At 44.0% G+C, this 20,869-nt stretch overlaps 1 protein-coding gene across 2 annotated transcripts in view; it reads right to left on the reverse strand.

The window, feature by feature from the left end:
• LOC117420735 (serine-rich coiled-coil domain-containing protein 1-like) overlaps positions 1-20,869 on the reverse strand; it is a 651,306-nt gene that overhangs the window by 391,113 nt on the left and 239,324 nt on the right. For both annotated transcript variants that reach the window (XM_059026175.1, XM_034034306.3), the window contains exon 6: positions 1,628-1,835. In XM_059026175.1, the coding sequence (XP_058882158.1) occupies positions 1,628-1,835 (208 nt within the window). The remainder of the gene's footprint in view (positions 1-1,627; positions 1,836-20,869) is intronic.

A 20,869-nucleotide genomic window follows, 5' to 3' on the forward strand; every position in this document is an offset into this window, starting at 1 on the left:
GCCGCCTGTTTGGAGCTGTTTCAGCTCTACAGAGCGCGCATGGTAGTGATGCCTCATGTCACCCAGTCTCCATCTTGTGGCCCGCAAGCTTTTGCTCTGGGCACACGAGAACCTCCTCTCACTGCAGATGTACATCTGCCTGGGGTGACAAACTGGGCGGTGAACCTCTTCTCAAGGAGAGACCCAACAGCTCAGAGTGGATGCTTCACTCTGAGGTGGTGAGCCTCATTTGGGAGAGATTCGGGAGAGAAGAGATCTTTTTGCCTCCCAGGAATCAACCCACTGTCCCCTTTGGTTCCCCGTAATAGGAGATGGAGACCTCAGACAGGGTGTTTTTCACAGGTGGTGTCTGCCTTGTGGGTTCAAATCCACGACCTGTCCCATCGCATTTATACTGCAGTTTTGACGAGGGGAAATCCCCCTCCACTTTAAAGGTCTATCTGACAGCCATTTCGGCTTGCCATGTCATAATTGACTTGATCTCCCCAGGAGCTCACTTCCTGGCAAGACAATTTTTGAAAGGGGCTTGGCGGCTTCGGCAGCCTATGAAGGACGTTGTTCCTCAATGGAGGCTAAACGTGGTGCTTAATGCATTCTTGAAGCCTCCATTTGAGCCCCAGCATGCAGCTGAGCTGAAATTTTTATCATTCAAAAGCAGCTTTCTTGCTCGCTATCACCTGCTTTGGTATTCGAAAGCCTGCTTTAGTATTCACTTAAAATTAGTTTAACATTAAAAATTACAGTTAGATTACATTAAGAAAAATATAGAACTCTGTAGGGTATAAATAACATTATGGACTTTGGTGGCTTTTAACATTCATTTGTAATATTTCAACGTATTGTGTTACTGTAGAATATATCGTAATGAATGCCAATGCAAAGTTTAATAAAATTTGGGCAAGTAGTTTCCAAGATAAAGGCTTCAATCGCTCAGCCTATTGTGTGTTAAATAATTCATGTATGTGGTATAAATTGCTCTAATAAAAGTCAATGTAAAGATTAACAAATTGTGGCAAGCAGTTCCCCAAAATATACCACTCAACAGGTTAGCCAATCAGGTTTCAGTAGTGTGAAAAAGCATGTCGGCATGAGCTACACTCGTAATAAGTGCAGCAATGCTTTATTTTGAACAATTAAAAAATATATATCTTTCAAAACATGTAAACGTTTTGTTTTTTTTCCCCTACTTGCTGAAAGAATTCCCCCCCAAAAAAGTTTTAGCTTTTGTGATGGTCACAATAAGTGTCAGCACCAGAACATCAAGGTCTTCTAGTGTTGGTAGATCTTTTACAGATGGCATTAAACTCCAGAGCTTGCAGTCTTTTGCAAACACTGCTGACACTTATTGTGAACAGATATATTTATATTTATAAATGGGCCAGCTGTGTTTGCCTCTTTTCTAAAATGTAAACATAAACTGTAAACATTACAAAACTAGTAAAACAAGATAGGTTAACTGAAAACTGAAACTGAAGCTAATGAGGTGCTCATCGCATCTCAGTATCTCTGCTAAAAGCCTAACCTGGATGTAGCTTAGTTAGCTTAGTTATGTCTTGGAATTTAAATGAAAAATCTTGCAGCATAATTAATAAAACAAGACCATTTTATATTAGTGTAAATCCATTACCTCTTGCAGTATCCTCTTCAGCCTCAGCAGTAGTGTCTTTACTGCAGTGCAGTCCTGCATCATCAACCTAAAGGGCAAGGCTTCAAGACCTCCAATCTCATCTTCCCTTGGCAGACACCAGTCAGTGAGAGGGACTCCAGGAAGGCAGCTGGAAGAGGGTCGGAAGTCACCTAGATTGATCTCCTTTTGAGACTGGATGGATATAGCCCTGGTGAAAATAAAACAACTCATTTCAGTAACATACATAAACCCAGTTAAGAATATAGACATTACAGGTGTCATATGTCCCTGTGGCAAAGTGCCCCCCCTGTGTGTGTTATATGTTACGTGTTGTGTGTAAATGTTGGTGTATAGGCATTGGTACACGGGATATAAGCGGTCTGTGTTTCACGTGTGTGTAAATTGTATATTTGTATTTAGGCACGGGGATGGCACATCACATCACGTGCAAGTAAAAAGTAATATGTGAGCACGGGGAATTGCACTTTAATTAATTCACGTGCAGTTGTACCGAGATTCCAATTGAATGATTGACTAGCAATCGAATCTCGGTACAACTGCATAAAAGCTGCATGTTTTCACTCACTGGGGGTTGGTGTTCGGTGAGTGGAGAACGAGTGTGGAGAAGGAGAAAGTAAATAGTAAGAAAGTAAGAACGTAAATAACTGTCTCACTCACCGTGTTTCGTTTGTCTGTCTGTGCACTGTCTGTTTACTGTCTAGTCCGTTTTGTTTACCTGTTTATTTTGGCGCAAGTGCCGTGTCCTGTTTTTGTGTTTTGTTACAAACGTTTATTTTCTGTCTGTTTATTCATTAAATGCTGAGCGAAAGCATTCGCTCAGCTCCACCAAACTCCACATCTCTCTGTCGTTTGTGTTCCTGTCTTCTGGTCTGACGTCACCCACTCAACCATTCTTTGTGACACGTGGTGTCAGAAGTGGGATAACAGCGCCTCCAGGGCTCAGGCCAGAGCGGGAACCGCAGTTTTTTTTTGTGGAAAAGTAAATAAAAAAAAAATAAATAAATAAAAAAAATGGAAGGCTGGAACTGGAGAGACGGCTGCAGTGAGCTGGAGGATCTCCTCGGCAGGTTGGAGGACCAAGGTTGGTGCCTTGCCTGCGGGGTGTATGGGCACACGGTGGCTGTCTGCCCCTTCCAGGAAGAGGAGGAGGAACCAGCCCAAAGGAGGAAGGTGAGCAGAAGGAGGCAGAGAGGGGGAAAAATGAGGAGGAAGCAGAGGGAGCCAAGGTGGTGCACCATGTGCATTGCATATGGGCATGAGGACGAGGACTGCCCAGAGCAGGAGCCAGGGGAGGAGGAGCCCGAACGTCCTGCGCCTGAGTGGGAGGAGCCCGAACGTCCTGCGCCTGAGTGGGAGGAGCCCGAACGTCCTGCGCCTGAGTGGGAGGAGCCCGAACGTCCTGCGCCTGAGTGGGAGGAGCCCGAACGTCCTGCGCCTAAGTGGGAGGAGCCCGAACGTCCACAGCCCGAGTGGGAGGAGCCCGAACGTCCACAGCCCGAGTGGGAGGAGCCCGAACGTCCACAGCCCAAGAGGGAGGAGTCGGTGCGTCCACGTCCCAAGAGGGAGGAGTCGGTGCGTCCACGGCCCAAAAGGGAGGAGTCGGTGCGTCCACGGCCCAAAAGGGAGGAGTCGGTGCGTCCACGGCCCGAGAGGGAGGAGTCGGTGCGTCCACGGCCCGAGAGGGAGGAGTCGGTGCGTCCTGTGTCCGGAGGGGAGGAGCTGAAGGCCCAAACCCCTATTTTTTTTGGGAGGGACGAGGGCGTGAAGCTCAGGCTCCACAGCAGCCGCTGTTTTTGCTGCTGAAGGGAGCCCAGCGGAGACGCCCGCCACCAGCTCTACCCCCGCTGTCGGAGGAGCCGGCAGCGCCACCAGCCCTACCCCCGCTGTCGGAGGAGCCGGCAGCGCCTCCACCACCACCCGAGGGAGAGGAGCAGGAGCTGCCTCTGCCTCCACCACCACCCGAGGGGGAGGAGCAGGAGCTGCCTCTGCCTCCGCCACCACCACCGCAAGGAGCAGAGGAGCAGGAGCTGCCGCTGCCTCCGCCACCACCACCGCAAGGAGCAGAGGAGCAGGAGCTGCCTCTGCCTCCACCATCTCCAGGAGCAGAGGAGCAGGAGCTGCCTCTGCCTCCGCCACCACCACTGCAAGGAGCAGAGGAGCAGGAGCTGCCTCTGCCTCCACCACCGCCAGGAGCAGAGGAGCAGGAGCTGCCTCTGCCTCCGCCACCACCACCGCCAGGAGCAGAGGAGCTGGAGCTGCCTCTGCCTCCACCACCACCACCGCAAGGAGCAGAGGAGCAGGAGCTGCCGCTGCCTCCGCCACCACCACCGCAAGGAGCAGAGGAGCAGGAGCTGCCTCTGCCTCCACCATCTCCAGGAGCAGAGGAGCAGGAGCTGCCTCTGCCTCCGCCACCACCACTGCAAGGAGCAGAGGAGCAGGAGCTGCCTCTGCCTCCGCCACCACCACCGCAAGGAGCAGAGGAGCTGGAGCTGCCTCTGCCTCCACCACCGCCAGGAGCAGAGGAGCTGGAGCTGCCTCTGCCTCCACCACCGCCAGGAGCAGAGGAGCTGGAGCTGCCTCTGCCTCCACCACCGCCAGGAGCAGAGGAGCTGGAGCTGCCTCTGCTGCCCGTACCTCCGCAGGGAGTACGGTGGCCGGAGCCCCAGAAAGGGGAGCTGCCGGCCACGAAGAAGGGGGAGGAGGTCTGGAGACCACTTTCCCCAGCAGCAGTTTCGCTGCAGGAGTTCTTGTGGCCGGAGCCCCACAGGAGGGAGCTGCCGGCTATGAAGAAGGGGGAGGTCGGGGGACCACCTGCCCCCGCAGCTTTTTCGCTGCAGGACGGGACCAGCATGCTGTCAGCCGTGCCACTACCGGCAGGGGAGCTGACAGCATTTCCAGCCATGGGCCCACTGAAGCCTCCCTTCCCAGCCCGAGACTTTTGCCTGGACTGCTGGGTATTTAAGGGGGGAGGTGGCCGTTGAGGCCATGTGTGCGTTGCACAAGGGGGGGTATATGTGGCAAAGTGCCCCCCCTGTGTGTGTTATATGTTACGTGTTGTGTGTAAATGTTGGTGTATAGGCATTGGTACACGGGATATAAGCGGTCTGTGTTTCACGTGTGTGTAAATTGTATATTTGTATTTAGGCACGGGGATGGCACATCACATCACGTGCAAGTAAAAAGTAATATGTGAGCAAAAATCTGAGCGAAACCATTCGCTCAGCTCCACCAAAACCCCAAGTCTCTGTATTCCTTCCTGCTTCCGGTCTGACGCCACCCACTCTGGCCGTCTTTGTGACAGTCCCATAAAATAGTATACCGTTGTGGCAATGTGCCCCGCCCCTGTGTGCATATTATGTGTTGTGTGTTGCGTGCGTGTGTTAATGTTGGTGTATAGATTGGTACACGGGATATAAACGGGTCTGTGTTTCACGTGTATTTAAAAAGTGTAGATTTGTATTTAGGCACGAGGAGAGCACAAATCACTTCACGTGCTGGTTAAATGTAATATGTGAGCACGGGGTTGCACAGAATTAATTCACGTGCTGGGATTCAAGTGAATAATTAATTAGTAATTGAATCCCAGCACAACAGTATATATAGACACATTTTCATTCAGTCGGGGTTGGGTGTTCGAGAGTGGAGCACGGGTGTGGAGAAGGAGAAACTGGAAAGTGAAAGAAAGTGAAAGAAAGTGAAAGAAAGCGTAAATATAAGTGTTTGTTCTCACCGTGTTTGTTTGTCTCCGTGCACCGTTTGTTAAGTGTTAGTTCGTTTTGTCTGTCTATTTATTTTGGCTTAAAGTGCCGTGTCCTGTTTTGTTTCAAACCTTTTATTTTCTGTTCTGTTATTAAATGCTGAGCGCGATCACGTGCCCAGCTTCACCAAACCCCAAATCTCTGTCTGTTTATTTCCTGCTGCTGGTCTGACGCCACCCACTCTGGCCGTCTTTGTGACACGTGGTGTCATCGTGGGATAAACAGCGCCTCCAAGCGTCAGACCAGGAGAGGGGGTTTTGGATTACAAAATATATATATATATATATATAGTAAAGCGAGGATGGGAAGAAAGAGCTGCAGGAAGCAGCGGAAGCAGCAGCAACAACAGCTGCAGCCCTCATCCTGCATGCCGGGCTGGGAGGAGGACAGCCACAACGGGGCAGTAGCCACCCCACTGCCACCGGGTTCCCCACCGTCCCGGGAAATATGGGACTGGCTGGTGCACCCCGAGGGGAACTTCGCCAGTGACCTCCCCTGGGTTATTCACCCGCTGCAGATGCGAGATGGGAAACGATGGGAGGACTGGGAGCAACAGCACAACCCGGCATCCGTTCGTGACCTCACCATGGTGGTGCTGGGGTACCTAGCTGCAGACATGGGAGGGATGCCTTCCAGTGAGCAAGAGGGAGAGGAGCAGTCGCTGCCCTCTCCAGTACCTGAGCGGGAGGAGCCTGAGCGTCCACAGCCCAAGCGGGAGGAGCCTGAGCGTCCACAGCCCAAGCGGGAGGAGCCTGAGCGTCCACAGCCCAAGTGGGAGGAGCCTGAGCGTCCACAGCCCAAGCGGGAGGAGCCCGAACTTCCTACGCCTGAGTGGGAGGAGCCCAAACGTCCACAGCCCAAGGGGGAGGAGTCGCGGTGTCCACAGCCCAAAAGGGAGGAGGTCGGGGATGATGACTGGGAGGTTTTTTTAAAGAACCTCGCGGCAGAGTTATGCCCTGGCTGTGGGGCTTATGGGCACATGTTAGCCATATGCCCCACCCAGTATGAAGAGGAGGAACTAGCACCCAGACGGGGGGACCGTGAGCGTCCAGCGCCCAGACGGGGGGACCACGGGAATCCGAAGCCTGAGAGGCAGCTGTTCCCACCTTCACCAGCAGAGCAAGAATGCCTGCTGGTTTCCCCAGCACAACCAGCAGAGGAAGAATGCCTGCTGGTTTCCCCAGCACAACCAGCAGAGGAAGAATGCCTGCTGGTTTCCCCAGCACAACCAGCAGAGGAAGAATGCCTGCTGGTTTTCCCTTCAGAGGCAGAGCCGCACAAGTCCCCTGCAATAGGAGCGGAGCCGCACCAGTTCCCTGCAAGAGAGGCAGAGCAGCACCAGTCCCCTGGAAAAGGGGGAGACTACACGCTGCTCCCACCTCCATCGGCAGGAGACTACACGCTGCTCCCACCTTCACCGGCAGGAGCAGAGCAGCCGGAGCTGCCTCTGCCTCCGCCACCTACACCGGCAGGAGCAGAGCAGCCGGAGCTGCCTCTGTCTCCGCCACCTACACCGGCAGGAGCAGAGGAGCAGGAGCTGCCTCTGCCACTTCCAGGAGCAGAGGAGCAGGAGCTGCCTCTGCCACTTCCAGGAGCAGAGGAGCAGGAGCTGCCTCTGCCTCTGCCACTGCCAGAAGCAGAACAGCAGGAGCTGTCTCTGCTTCCCGTACCTCCACCATGGGGAGTACGGTGGCCGGAGCCCCAGAAAGGGGAGCTGTCGGCCACGAAGAAGGGGGAGGAGGTCTGGAGACCACCAACCCCAGCAGCAGTTTCGCTGCCGGAGATCGTGGGGGAGGTCAGGAGACCTGCTCCCACTGCAGCAGTTTCGCTGCCGGAGATCGTGGGGGAGGTCTGGAGACCTGCTCCCACTGCAGCAGTTTCGCTGCCGGAGATCGTGGGGGAGGTCCGGAGACCTGCTCCCACTGCAGCAGTTTCGCTGCCGGAGATTGTGGGGGAGGTCCGGAGACCTGCTCCCACTGCAGCAGTTTCGCTGCCGGAGATCGTGGGGGAGTTCCGGAGACCTGCTCCCACTGCAGCAGTTTCGCTGCCGGAGATCGTGGGGGAGGTCCGGAGACCTGCTCCCACTGCAGCACTTGTGCTGCAGAAGAGACTGTGGCCGGAGCCCCGGAAGAGGGAGCTGCCGGCTACGAAGAAGAGGGGAGGTCAGGAGACCATCCCCCAAGCAGCCTTTCCGCTGCCAGGACTGCCCCGGCTGAAGGAGTCAGTCTGGGAGCTGTCAGCACGTCTGCTGACAGCATGGCCAGTAGCAGCCTGGCTACTGGCAACATTGTCACCTGTGGGCCCCTGGAAGCCTCCCTTCCCAGCCCGAGAATTTGGCCTGGACTGCTGGATTTTTAAGGGGGGAGGTGGCCGTTGAGGCCATGTGTGCTTTGCACAGGGGGGGGTATATGTGGCAATGTGCCCCGCCCCTGTGTGCATATTATGTGTTGTGTGTTGCGTGCGTGTGTTAATGTTGGTGTATAGATTGGTACACGGGAGATAAACGGGTCTGTGTTTCACGTGTATTTAAAAAGTGTAGATTTGTATTTAGGCACGAGGAGAGCACAAATCACTTCACGTGCTGGTTAAATGTAATATGTGAGCACGGGGTTGCACAGAATTAATTCACGTGCTGGGATTCAAGTGAATAATTAATTAGTAATTGAATCCCAGCACAACAGTATATATAGACACATTTTCATTCAGTCGGGGTTGGGTGTTCGAGAGTGGAGAACGGGTGTGGAGAAGGAGAAACTAGAAAGTGAAAGAAAGTGAAAGAAAGCGTAAATATAAGTGTTTGTTCTCACCGTGTTTGTTTGTCTCCGTGCACCGTTTGTTAAGTGTTAGTTCGTTTTGTCTGTCTATTTATTTTGGCTTAAAGTGCCGTGTCCTGTTTTGTTTCAAACCTTTTATTTTCTGTTCAGTTATTAAATGCTGAGCGCGATCACGCGCCCAGCTTCACCAAACCCCAAATCTCTGTCTGTTTATTTCCTGCTGCTGGTCTGACGCCACCCACTCCGGCCGTCTTTGTGACAACCGTATATTCAGATTGATTCTCACGATAAACCTTCATTAGCTAATATCATGCAAAAATAATTCATTCTGACCTTGACTATAGAATGCCCATAACAATTTCCATCATAACTGGTTAAGTGGTTCTAACGATGCAGCTAAACGTATGACTTGTACATTCCGATGACACTATATACCCAAATAATAAGGGAAGAAATGTCAGAATTTGTATTAAGAGTTATTGGCTTGGTGGTCCAGTAGTTAAAGAAAAGGGCATCTAGTGTGCAGTGGATTGACAGACAACTTTTTCGGATGACAGATTCCAAATGACGGAACGGATCCAGTGTGCAAAGGCCTTTAGGATGAGAGAAACCAAGGTCCTATTGTAAGTAACTCTGCAGCAGCAGTTGTTGATTCATAGTTCACCCCCTAGTCTCTGTAAGTCGCTTTGGATAAAAGTATCAGCTAAATTACCAATTAATAAAATATATATATATATATATATATATATATATATATATATATATATATATATATACACACACATTTTTTATTTTTTATACACATACATACAGTATGTAGCCTTCATACAGATGAAGGCTACATTTGCATCCTGAGCCGTTTGAAAAATAAGGCATAATACCACAGTAGTGACGTCAAAAAGTGATAATATACTTGAACTCTGACCCATTCGACTCCTCGAGACCATCACTTTCAATTCAAACACAAAATGTTTCGTTTTCAATCACTTAACAACACCCACAGTACAGAAATGTTCATTAATGATCAACAAAATGAGAATACGTTAAAAAAATGATGTAAAGCTGGTACATTCTGTATCTCAGAGAAACTGGAGAGGAATGCGAAATTAAAACAAGGTAAAGGCAATCATCCAAATAAAGCAATTCCATCTCGGGTTTCTGTGACAGTTTATAAATTACTTGACCTTTGGTCTCGTAATTCATGACGTCACAGAAACCCAAGATGGAAGTATATTCCTGATAGTCACTGAATCCCATCTATTATTCTATATATATATACAGGTGCACTCCACTTATAACGGATCCTGTTACAACAGAGTTCTGTTTACAACGTATTGAGGAGGCATATCCCTGCCAAACAACATGGGTTTTATGCCATACTCTGGTTAAAACTGACTAATTTATAACATATATACCGTTTAATACATACAGTTTTCCTGTTCCACAGGCAGATGTTTTGCATTTAATACGTACAGTTTAATATATACAGTATTGTTTAATATGTATGAATTCAGGTAGATATTTTGCTCAAATAAGGTACATTCAGGACAGAAAATGACAGCCACGGTGGCATTTGTGACGTCAGGTAGGAAAAACAGTTGCTGTTTACTTTTATTCTTCTATGTTTTTGTTGGCACAGCTGTTGCACAGTTTAAACGTATAAGTGTTCCACGTTTCCAATTTATTCAGAATTTTACAGGATTTTTTTTTTTTAACTGGACATTGGTTTTTACTGATTTTTATAGTAAAAATATTTTCACAGTACTATTATTATTATTATTAGTTTATTTAGCAAACGCCTTTACCCAAGGCGACTTAGAGACTAGGGTCTGTGAACTATGCATCAGCTGCAGTCACATACAATTACGTCTCACCCGAAAGATGGAGCACAAGGAGGTTAAGTGAGTCACACAATGAGTCAGTGGCTGAGGTGGGATTTGAACTGGGGACCTCCTTGTTACAAGCCCATTTCTTTAACCACTGGACCACACATGGACCACACATTTTCTAGGAAATACACAATATTTTGATTAAAAAGCTGTTTTATTTTGATTCTGACATTGTAATAAGCAGCCCTACACTGTATCCTAGGATACAGCAGATGTTTAGACGTCAGAGGATCAAATAACATTCAAACGTGGTTCTCTGTCACTTCACAAACACATTATTACCTGAATATGTTGGCCAATCAATGTCTGATTTATTAATTTGGCAATTGCTGGGCGTAGTAACTACTAGCTTGATCAACAACTAAATTGAAATACTTACACGAAAATATAATATTTTTTGTGGATGAGGAATGGGGAGAAAACGTAAATCTGTGTATGAATATTAAAAAGAAAACAAATGTTTCAAAGTATACAAAAAGCAAAAAATAGCAGAAGTGGGTCAGATGAGGCAGAGGATGCATAGCGCTGCAAATACTGCTGCATTGAGGTACATGTTCATGCTGACAATAAAGGAACATACTGAAAAATAAGCAGCACATTAAACTAAAACAAGAAAGTGAACAGAGACAAGCAATCCATTTATGCAGCTTTTACACACGCTTTAATAAAAAAGAGAGCGCAGAATGACTGTTAATGAGTTTGTCAGAGCACTGTGCTTTGCAGGACAGCCATTGTTTATTGCAGACAGGTATGTATTGGTGACTTTGCGACAGTGCTGTCCATCAGCTAAATCACTGCCTAATGCCGACAATCTTAATTGTAAATATTTGACAGAAAATGGTGATGCTATAGTGCAGGGGTTCCCAAAGTGTGGCTCGCCATGGCACTGTCTGCGGCCCTCGTCAAACATTTTTCTATATTTTCTTAGAAAGAAAACACTTGGGCCATTACAAGTTAATTTTCTGCTCAATATCGGTACAAGCAGCGCACATAGCAACACAGCGCTACTGTAGCTTTAAGAACATGAAAACAAGACACACGCGCACCCAGGGGCGCCGATGGAGGGATTTCGTGATCGGATTTTGGTGATTACTGTCCCAAATGATCTCCGTAAAAAGTCAGCTGCATAAATCCCACTGAGCAGAAACTAGGTACGTTCCTTGAAATATAAAATAATTTGTGTGAACTGTGCATAATATGAAAAGCGCTTAACGTGGCTTTAATGTGATGAAATACAAAACAAATGCTTACAAACTTTGCAGATATCCAACTTTAACACTTCCAATACTATCCTAAAATAAATCGTTACTTTTGTAATTAAACTGCGTGTTAATTGTGATATATCCAGTGTTCTGGATTTACTTATTTTGGCACTGGTGTTTTGTAATAAATTCAGATGAGTGAAAAAAAAACTGCATTTTATCTTTTAATTTTAAAACATTTAAAATAAGGAATCCCAACAGATTTTAATAAATAGGGGTAAACAAACAAATAACTTCATTTTGCGCATAAACGCTTTTCACATTATGAGTAGTTCACATTAAACAGCTTATTTTTTTTAGGGCTAACGTTATTATGTTAATGAAAACCACTAATTATTTTAGGATAGTATTGCGAAGTGTTAAGCCTAATATTGGCAACGTTTGTAAGCATTTGTTTTCCATTTAAGCACATTAAGACACAGTAAGCGTTAGGATGTCCCTATAAACATACACATAAATGGCTGGTTTCACAGACCCTGATTAGTACTAGTCCTGGACTACCCAATGTTAATTTAGGTAAAGTAAACCAAGATTAGTGCTAATCTGGGTCTGAGAAAGCAGCCAACAAAGTATAAATGCAAACATGATCAAATCAAATCTAAAAAGCAAAACAAAACAACAACACAAAAACATACTTCAGAAACCAAAAAAGAAAAGGCAGCCGAAAAGATGTATGTCTTGGGTCTATATATAAAGGTATGTTACATTTATTGCACATATTGGTGTTTTTAATTATAGGTGAATTTTATTATGCGGCCCACCGCCCAATGTCCCACCTGTTCAGTGGCCCCCCCTGACCAAACCTTTGGTAACCCCTGCTTTAGTTGGTAAACATGTCCAGTGTGATTTTTGACGCATCTCCCAATGGCTTGCACCGCCCAGTTCTGTCAATTTTATTTTATTTTTATGATTTCAAGGCAAATAAACTTGGCTTGTTTTGTGCTGATGTCATGTTCATACCTTCTGCAGATACTATTTCCGTCAGCACAGCCATTGGCCAAACGTTCGCAAATTACCAGCTAATTTAGGAAAATGTGGCTTTGACTTGCACAGATACTGCTTCATCATACATGCCAGGGATATTAACCTTAATCAGAAACCAGAACTGCTACGCATCATTTTTTTCCAATTATGTAAAATAAACTCCAAAAAATTCCCTGAAATCATTTCAGTTAATCAACAAAATAAGACTCACACCAGTGAGCCAGTTAATACAATTAGCATCCGAGTCATACAAATCATAGTTTACCTCTATTGCTATTTTTCTTTTTAGTGCAAACAGAAAATAATGTTAAAACAATTACATATATCATGATGAGCTAGTCAACGTTTTATGATTTTTTTTTAGTTAACAAGTGGTATAAAAAACAAAATTATACCCCCTGTCTGATTTTCTGCATTTTTGCACATTTTTCACATTGTATTTGGTCATATTTTCTTGTGGGTTGTAGTAGTATATAGAGGGAGTCTGAGAGAAAAAATGACACCACAGTTTGGTGCTTCTTTCATTTGTTTGGTGTGCAAGGTAATCAAACATGCAATCTTCAGGTGTGAAAAAGTTATTGCCCCCCCCCAGTTAACTCAACCCAATTAAAGGGATAATTAGGGTCAGCTGTTTGAGTACTTTGGTTAATAACCAGGCCTGATTTGGGCCAGCCCTGCCCAATATAAATCTGACTAACTTTGGCCCTCACCATCAGAGTGAAGTTGTCAGCACACAGGTTCTAGAGGCACATCATGCCACGAACAAAAGAAATCCCTGAAGACCTCCTGAAAAAAAGTTGTTGATGCCTATCAGTCTGAAAAGGGTTACAAAGCCGTTTCTAAGGCTCTGGGGCTCCACCGAACCACAGTCAGAGCCATATTGTCCAAATGGAGAAAGTTTGGGACAGTAGTGAATCTTCCCAGGAGTGGCTGTCCTGCCAAAATCTCTCTAAGAGCAAGGCATAAAATCATCCATGAAGTCACAAAGAACCCTAGAACAACATCCAGGGATCTGCAGGCCTCTCTCGCCTCGGCTAAGGTCAGTGTTCATGACTCCACCATCAGAAAGACACTGGGCAAAAATGGGATTCATGGCAGAGTAGCAAGGCAGAAACCATTGCTCACTAAGAAGAACATGAATGCTCGTCTCAAGTTTACCAAAAAGCACCTGGATGATCCTCAAGAGTTCTGGAACAATGTTCTATGGACAGATGAGTCAAAAGTGGAACTTTTTGGCCGACATGGGCCCCGTTATGTCTGGCGAAAACCAAACACTGCATTCCACAGTAAGAACCTCATACCAACGGTCAAGCATGGTGGTGGTAGCGTCATGGTTTGGGAATGCTTTGCTGCATCAGGAAAGTTGAAGATATTTTTTAAAAACTAGCTGTAGTTCAGGGAGGAGGAGCAGAGCAATCAGAATGGCGAGTTTTGAATTGGTTTGAATACTTACGTTTGACTTTTTTCACTACTTCAATGAATCATTGGTGTTCGATTCAGACTCATTCAATATCTCACGTACACTTCGGTTTCCCAAAAGGTCAACATTTACATAAATACTGCAATAAATTGCCAGCCATTTTTTTTTAAAGGCTATGGATATCTATCAGTGATTTTACCCTTTTTGAAAAGAAGTGCTAACCAATGATGATATGATGTAATATTGACACATCATGTGACCTGTTTCAACCAATCAGGATAGAGTATTTAAAATACCCATTTTATAAATAGTATTGTGCTTTTGATATTTCTGGCAATCAAACTTGCAAGCCATAGTGGATACAGTAAAGTAATATAGCGTTAGTATTTATTCTAATCGCTATTAAGAAATGAGAGACGGAGACTGTAGATATCAAATATGAGTTTGACAAATAAATTTATATAGGATAAATGTTGATAAAACCACTCGCTATTTTTTTTTTCTTACCAAAAATAATTATTTAGAAATCATCTCTATTTGTGTAGTTCTTATACTTGCTCTGTCCCGTCTCCATTCCACTCTGAATGGCTGGGGGTCGCTGTCTGTCATCTCAGTCGTCTATTAGTACTGTAGTTTCGCTGTCAGTCATTTCACTCTGTTCTGACAGATATCGTTGACTGAAGCAGCGCTAGAATGCTCTCATTCGTTTAAATGACTGTCAATCATCAAGACCTACATCGACTGTGCAATTTTATTTGCCAGCTACAGCGCCTGTCATTCAAAGCGCCTACTTTGAAATTAGCGGGTTAAGGTGTAAGTAAGCTTTTGCTATAGGTATACGGTGACAGTTACTAGTTTGATTTGAAAATGGCGCACAAGAGGAAAACACAGAGAACATTGTGCACAATACTCTGACCGAAGCAGGCCCGTCTGCCTTGCCTTCCAGTGAGTCCGGCTGTGCTGAAGCAGGAGAGGGAGGAGCTCAGACTAGTTATTTTCAACTGTCTGTTACAAAAGGACAAGCACAATATTCAAACAGTGCTCCAGACACGAAACCCAAGGCTCTTGACACACAAACAAGTCTCTGAACTTTGACAATCTGAAGACTCAGCCTGCGACTGGCTTGAACAGAGATACAGTTTTCGTAAAATCTGATACAAGATAAGTACTCTAGTGTTTGCCTTGGTGTGGGAGTCCGCAGCATAAGACGTCTAAAATCCTAAAGTACTTGTAATCAAATCTCTAACTTAGATTGATCACCGGGGAGAAAGAGATGGATGAACAATTGAAGTCGACAGATTGAAATATATTTAGTCTTTTATTAAGCTAGCAGTGCCAGAGTTTGCGGTGGAATATCCCAAACATAACCGGATGAAGAATGCACATATTAGTGGAGGATTTGCTGTTTCAGTGGAATACCTAAATAGTTAATGACTCTTGTTTTTGTAAAGACATTTCTTTCGTACCCTGAAGTGGAGACGAAACGCAAGGAAAACAGAAACCGGAATCTGAACTTTCCCTTTGAATGCCTGTTTTGTTGAAGACACGGATCATCTGAAGGAGGAGTGAAAGTCCGTTATGTATTCAACACATAATGTTTTATCCTTTTATGAACTCAAGAATAAGCCAACCTTAAAGTAAAATTAACGTTTTGTTTCAGGTAGAATGTAAGAAAAGTATTATTGCTTTCAATTCATGCTTTGAGTTAATGAACACTATAGTAATTGTTTGTTGTATGTGATTTATACAAATTTATATGGGTTTTCCAAGGCAATTATTATTTTGCATTAAAAGCTAGCATCAAAATTTAGCTGTCTTGATAATAGATAATTCTTGATAGGTTGTCTGGACGCAAAGAGCGTCTTTATTTCGCAAGAGTGAGAATTGCCTTCTGAACCTATATATATATATATATATATATATATATATAATATGTGTGTGTGTGTGTATATATATATATATATATATATATATATATATATATATATATATATATATATATATATATATATATATATAGATATATATATATATATATATAGATGTATGTATATAATGAGACTGATTTAACAATGCTTTGATTATCAAATATTTATGAAAGTATTACTTATTATACCTCCGCTAAGACTAACCTTTGTCTTAAATAAATGTCAGGAATGTGGTTGTAACCTTTAAGGGAATCTCCATATAGATTGCTAATCAACTATCGGGAGTGGGGTGTTGTTGTTTATATTTTCTTTTCTGTACTGTTTAGTTAATTCTTCCTTTCTGTATTACTTCAGTTTAGTTGTTGCTCCTTTATTATTTTTCCCTTATTTAGTTTTATTTCTAATAAAACTGTTCCTTTATATTCACTAGAAGCATGAAGTCTGATTATTTCAATACTGGTTGGTCCTACATGATTTTAATTCAAATAAGGTATTATAATGATTACAACTTAAACTAGTCCAAATACAATATACCTTGCACACTACACGATATAAACAATGCCTTTGTTATTGAAATCAATGGGAATGGCAAATGGCAAACACTATTTGTCCAAAATAAACGGCTGCCTGCAATAACCCTGGACGGTGTATTGGCAAAAGCAAATTTTATATACAAACTGTAATATGATGAATTAGTATTATATAATGAGGTAAAATGCAAACATATAGATGTGCTGATAGTGATTGTACTAGATATATGTTCATTTCAACCAACCCACCCAGTTGGAGATGCTTAATGATGTGTATTTAAATTCTGTAAAAATTTGTACCCCTTGGGGTCCCCGAGTGGCTCTTCTAGTTAAAGATCTGCCACGGGGATTGCAGGATGATTCACATAGCTTGGACGGCGTTACTTCATGTCCAGGCTGTGCAAAGAGGCCCAACTTTCTTGGAGACCCTGAGTGGGGTGTCACATTGGCTCTGATGCTCCCCCCGGTGGGGGATGGGAAACTGGCAGGGATTGCTTCTCCTCATCACGCAACAGTGAACCCTACAGGCCAGACACTGAGCACATTCAGAGTGGATAAGAAGGGCTGATCTCTGCCTTCCAGGATCGGTAGCCCGCCCACCTCTGCTATGGATTGCTCGGTGTAAAAGCAAGTCTGGCTTTAGGCTTGTGACATCGGAGGATGCTCACATGCCCTCAGAACACCTGTGCTGTGTGGGGACTCGCTGCGGTGAGGAGAAAAAACATAATTGGGGGGCTCCCGAGTGGCGCATCCAGTAAAGGCGCTCCGCGCGGAGTGCAGGATGTGCCCTATAGCCTGGAGATCGCAGGTTCGAATCCAGGCTATGTCACAGCCGACCGTGACCGGGAGTTCCTAGGGGGCGGCGCACAATTGGCTGAGCGCTGCCCGGGTAGGGAGGGCTTAGGTCGGCAGGGGAATCCACGGCTCACCGCGCATCAGCGACCCCCTGGCCGATAGGGCGCCTGTGGTTCTGCAGTGGAGCCGCCAGATCTGTGTTGTCCTCCGGCACTATAGGTCTGGTGGCATTGCTGTGGATCTGCAGTGCGAAAAATGACGGCTCTGTCGAAGGACGCGTGTTCCAGCCGCCATTTCCCGAGTGGGCGGAGGGGTTGCGAGCGGTGAGCCGAGGATACAGATAATAATTGGGCATACTAAACTGGGGAGAAAACCGGGGTAAAAAATTGGCGACGACTAAATTTATAAAAAAAAAAAAATAAATAAATAAAAAAAATAATAGGACATTTCATTGTTCATGTGAGCATACTATAGCCATATCATTTTTAAAGTAAAAAATATTGACATGTTGCATTTAAATATTATTATTATTATTATTATTATTATTATTTATTTCTTCGCAGACGCTTACAGTCGTAAACAAAAATGCATTTCAAGAATCACAGTACAAGTGATAATACAATTAAGAGCAAGATAAATACAATGACTTTGGTTCTAGCAAGTACAAGTATGACAAAATACGATTCAATAATGGAGCAGACGTGACGCCCCCCTCAGGGTCTCCAAATATAATTCATGCTGTCGTTTCATTTCTTAAAAAAGTTTTCCATTTCAGGTACAAAAGAACAAAAAGAAACTAGTCAGTCAACAAATGTTGCACCACTGCTCTTTAGTTTTACAATAAGGACTATTTAACAGCCTAACATTTATTTAGTTTTCTTGTGGTTTTATACAAGTTATCAAAATGATATTTTACTATAAGCCCACACAGTGTTTTTAAACCTTTTCCACTGTGTCAGGTGGAGCTATGAAATATACACTGAATAGTAATTGGTTCATTCCAATATGATTGTGCTTTTTTTTTTTTTTTTTTAGGTTACTGCTGCAGAGCTGTTTAAGTTACAACAGCATGGACTGTGGTGTCAAGTTAATTCAGTGATTTCAGCCTCAGAAAGAAACTTTCCTGTGGTAGGACAGAGGCTGAAAGTCTTGTGAAAAAATGTGCTAGCTCCAAGGTTTTACTTGCTTTATCAGAAGATGGGAAGTCTGTTCTATTTGCTATCCAAACTGATGATTCAAACAAATCCTATTTCATCATCATTGGTGATGATTGTCCAACACAGATCCAAAAACTGTTAACACTAGCACCGCCTGTGACAGAGATCGAATGATTCTTGGTGTTAGATCTCCCTCTCGACCTGTGAGGGCACGGTGCAAGAGGAACAGAGTACACTTAATTAAATGGCACGACAATTTATTCCGTAGGGTAGGTGGAAGTCGGTCATTTAGGAGAGGAATGGAGCTACGGTATCCAAACTCAATGACCCTGACGGTAAACGGTGTGGCATCCGAGGATTGGAGGAGCGGATGCGCTTGTTAACTTAGGGGTCATGTGCAAGGATATAAATAGGGGGGTAGCGTACGTGATCTGTTCCTTTGTGAATGGTTAGAGAAAGAACCAAAAGGAAAGTGTTGTATTTGTTAGTGTGTCTTGTAACATTGTTCTGTTTGTGTCGTTTTAAGACTACTAACACTATCCGGAGCTGCAGCCGCAGGCCAGCAACAAATCCAGACACCAGCACTTCCCTGTTTCACAACCTACTGTCTTTTCACCACAAGCACTTAAATCACGCACCGTAGGAACTGTGTCTGTGTCTTTGTGTTTTGTGTGGGTGATAAAACTGGACTTTTTGGTTGCGGGTCAAACCTGTGGGAGTTTACAAAAACCGAAGTGATACACGCCGCGTAATCACTTCCAACATTATTATTTACAGGTATTTGCATATAAGGCTCTGGACATTGTAATTTATCAATAAACACCCTTGCACCTGTTAGTAATTGTCTGTGTGATTTGTACCTGCACTGTACTCACCTGTATTCACTCACCACTTTGCCACACCGCCATAGCCGCTTTTTTAACAGCTTTTGCAATTCAAATTGAAACATCTCCGTGTATGTGAATATCTCATGCATGTCCATTCCTAAGTGTTACTAAATATTTGAATTAAATACCCATACGGTGTTTCAGCTGCAGAATCTTAAAAAAATGAATAAGTTATAAGCACTTGCTTCTTCAAATGCCACACCCGCAGTTTATGCTGCATATTGAAATCAATACAATATAGCCAACAATTTAGTCTGGGCTTTGTAATAAAATCAATGTAATTGTGAAATAACATATTATAATCCTGTTGAGTGCTTGAAACACTGATGAAAGTCATTCTACACATCATATATTATTATTATTTACACTACATTTCTCAGGCAGAATGACTGTGCCACCCTGAGTGTGACGGTGCAAAAAAAAAATGTGCGTATTCTAAGCTCTCTGCACAGATCAGTGACCATCGGGACTGGTGCTAAACAAAAGTCAGAGACCATTGCATTTTACAGCGCAACGAAGTACAGTGTGGATATACTGGATCAAATGGCACAGCTGTATTCTGTCAAAGGTGGTACTCGCAGGTGGCCTGTGGCTGTTTTTTATAATGTTTTGGACCTGGCAGCCATCAACGCTTTGGTTTTGTACAAGTAGTGCACTGGCAACACAATCACTCGGAGGGACATCATTTTTCAGCTAGCCCTGGAGCTACGGCAGAAACATTTTGATAAGAGACACGAAAGCCGGCTGGCAAATGCCCCTCAACCTTCAGCCAGCGCTGCGCCCACTGGCACACTGAGTAAAAGACAATGCCAGGTTGCTAAATGCAATAAAAACAGAACTTTTGATGCCTGCGCCCATTGTGAAAAGGCAAGTCTGTGGCAAATGCACTTGTACAGTTGAAAAGCGTGTTTTCTGCGTAGATTGTACTTAGAAGCTGTAATAGAACAAACAGACAGCCTTTGAACTCTGTTTCACTCAAAGTGCTTTCACGTTGCATAAGTTATGTTATATTTTTGTTTTATGCTATTTTTATAACTAGTTATTTATGTTTTATAATTTTATATGTGCATACAGCTTTCTACACCTGTTTACATAGAAGTTTATTGCATAAAGTTGATTTTATTACAGTTTTTCATGTTTATGTATATGTGCTCTTTTTAAAAAAATAAGAAAAAAGTTGAATTTTCAATGTAAATATGGTATTTCTGCTCTGGAAATGTTATGTATGATATTCATAAATAAAAATATTACATTGCATCCGATTGTTTGTTTGTTTTTCATTTTCATATCAAAGCCATTTTAAAATGGAGCTGCACATTCTGTGAGTGCGCTGGTTGTATGTAGTCTGAAATCTCGGCGGTTCTACTGTTAAAACTGGCAAAACATGCAGAAACCGTGATTATTTTGCAATAATATTCTGCAATTAAAAAAACTAGAAAGAAATTATACAACTACTCCTGACATATACAGCTCAATGATGTGTCTAAAAGATAAGCTGAACCAAAGAAAATAAGAGGAATTTGATGAATACTTAACTAAATAGAAGATGGTTGGGCTTTCTCCCTCAAAAGCAGACACTGCCAAAAAATAGCTTAAAGAATTTCTGAATTGTGCTATTGCTTATCTGGATAAGTGTTTCAACTTTTCAGAGGAAAACTGGCTATTCAATGAGAGCCACTCTCATTGCACACTGCTAGTCAGATATCTTACACAGATGTGGAAAAAATTGCTGAAAGGCTAAATCTCATCAAAATGCTGCAGTTAGATATGGATAAAATGTGTAATGAGTTTTCAACATTCAAACAAATTCTACATGAGCTTGAGAAAGCAGATGATT

This window comes from Acipenser ruthenus, chromosome 1, assembly GCF_902713425.1.
Source record: "Acipenser ruthenus chromosome 1, fAciRut3.2 maternal haplotype, whole genome shotgun sequence".
Lineage (NCBI taxonomy): Eukaryota > Metazoa > Chordata > Actinopteri > Acipenseriformes > Acipenseridae > Acipenser > Acipenser ruthenus.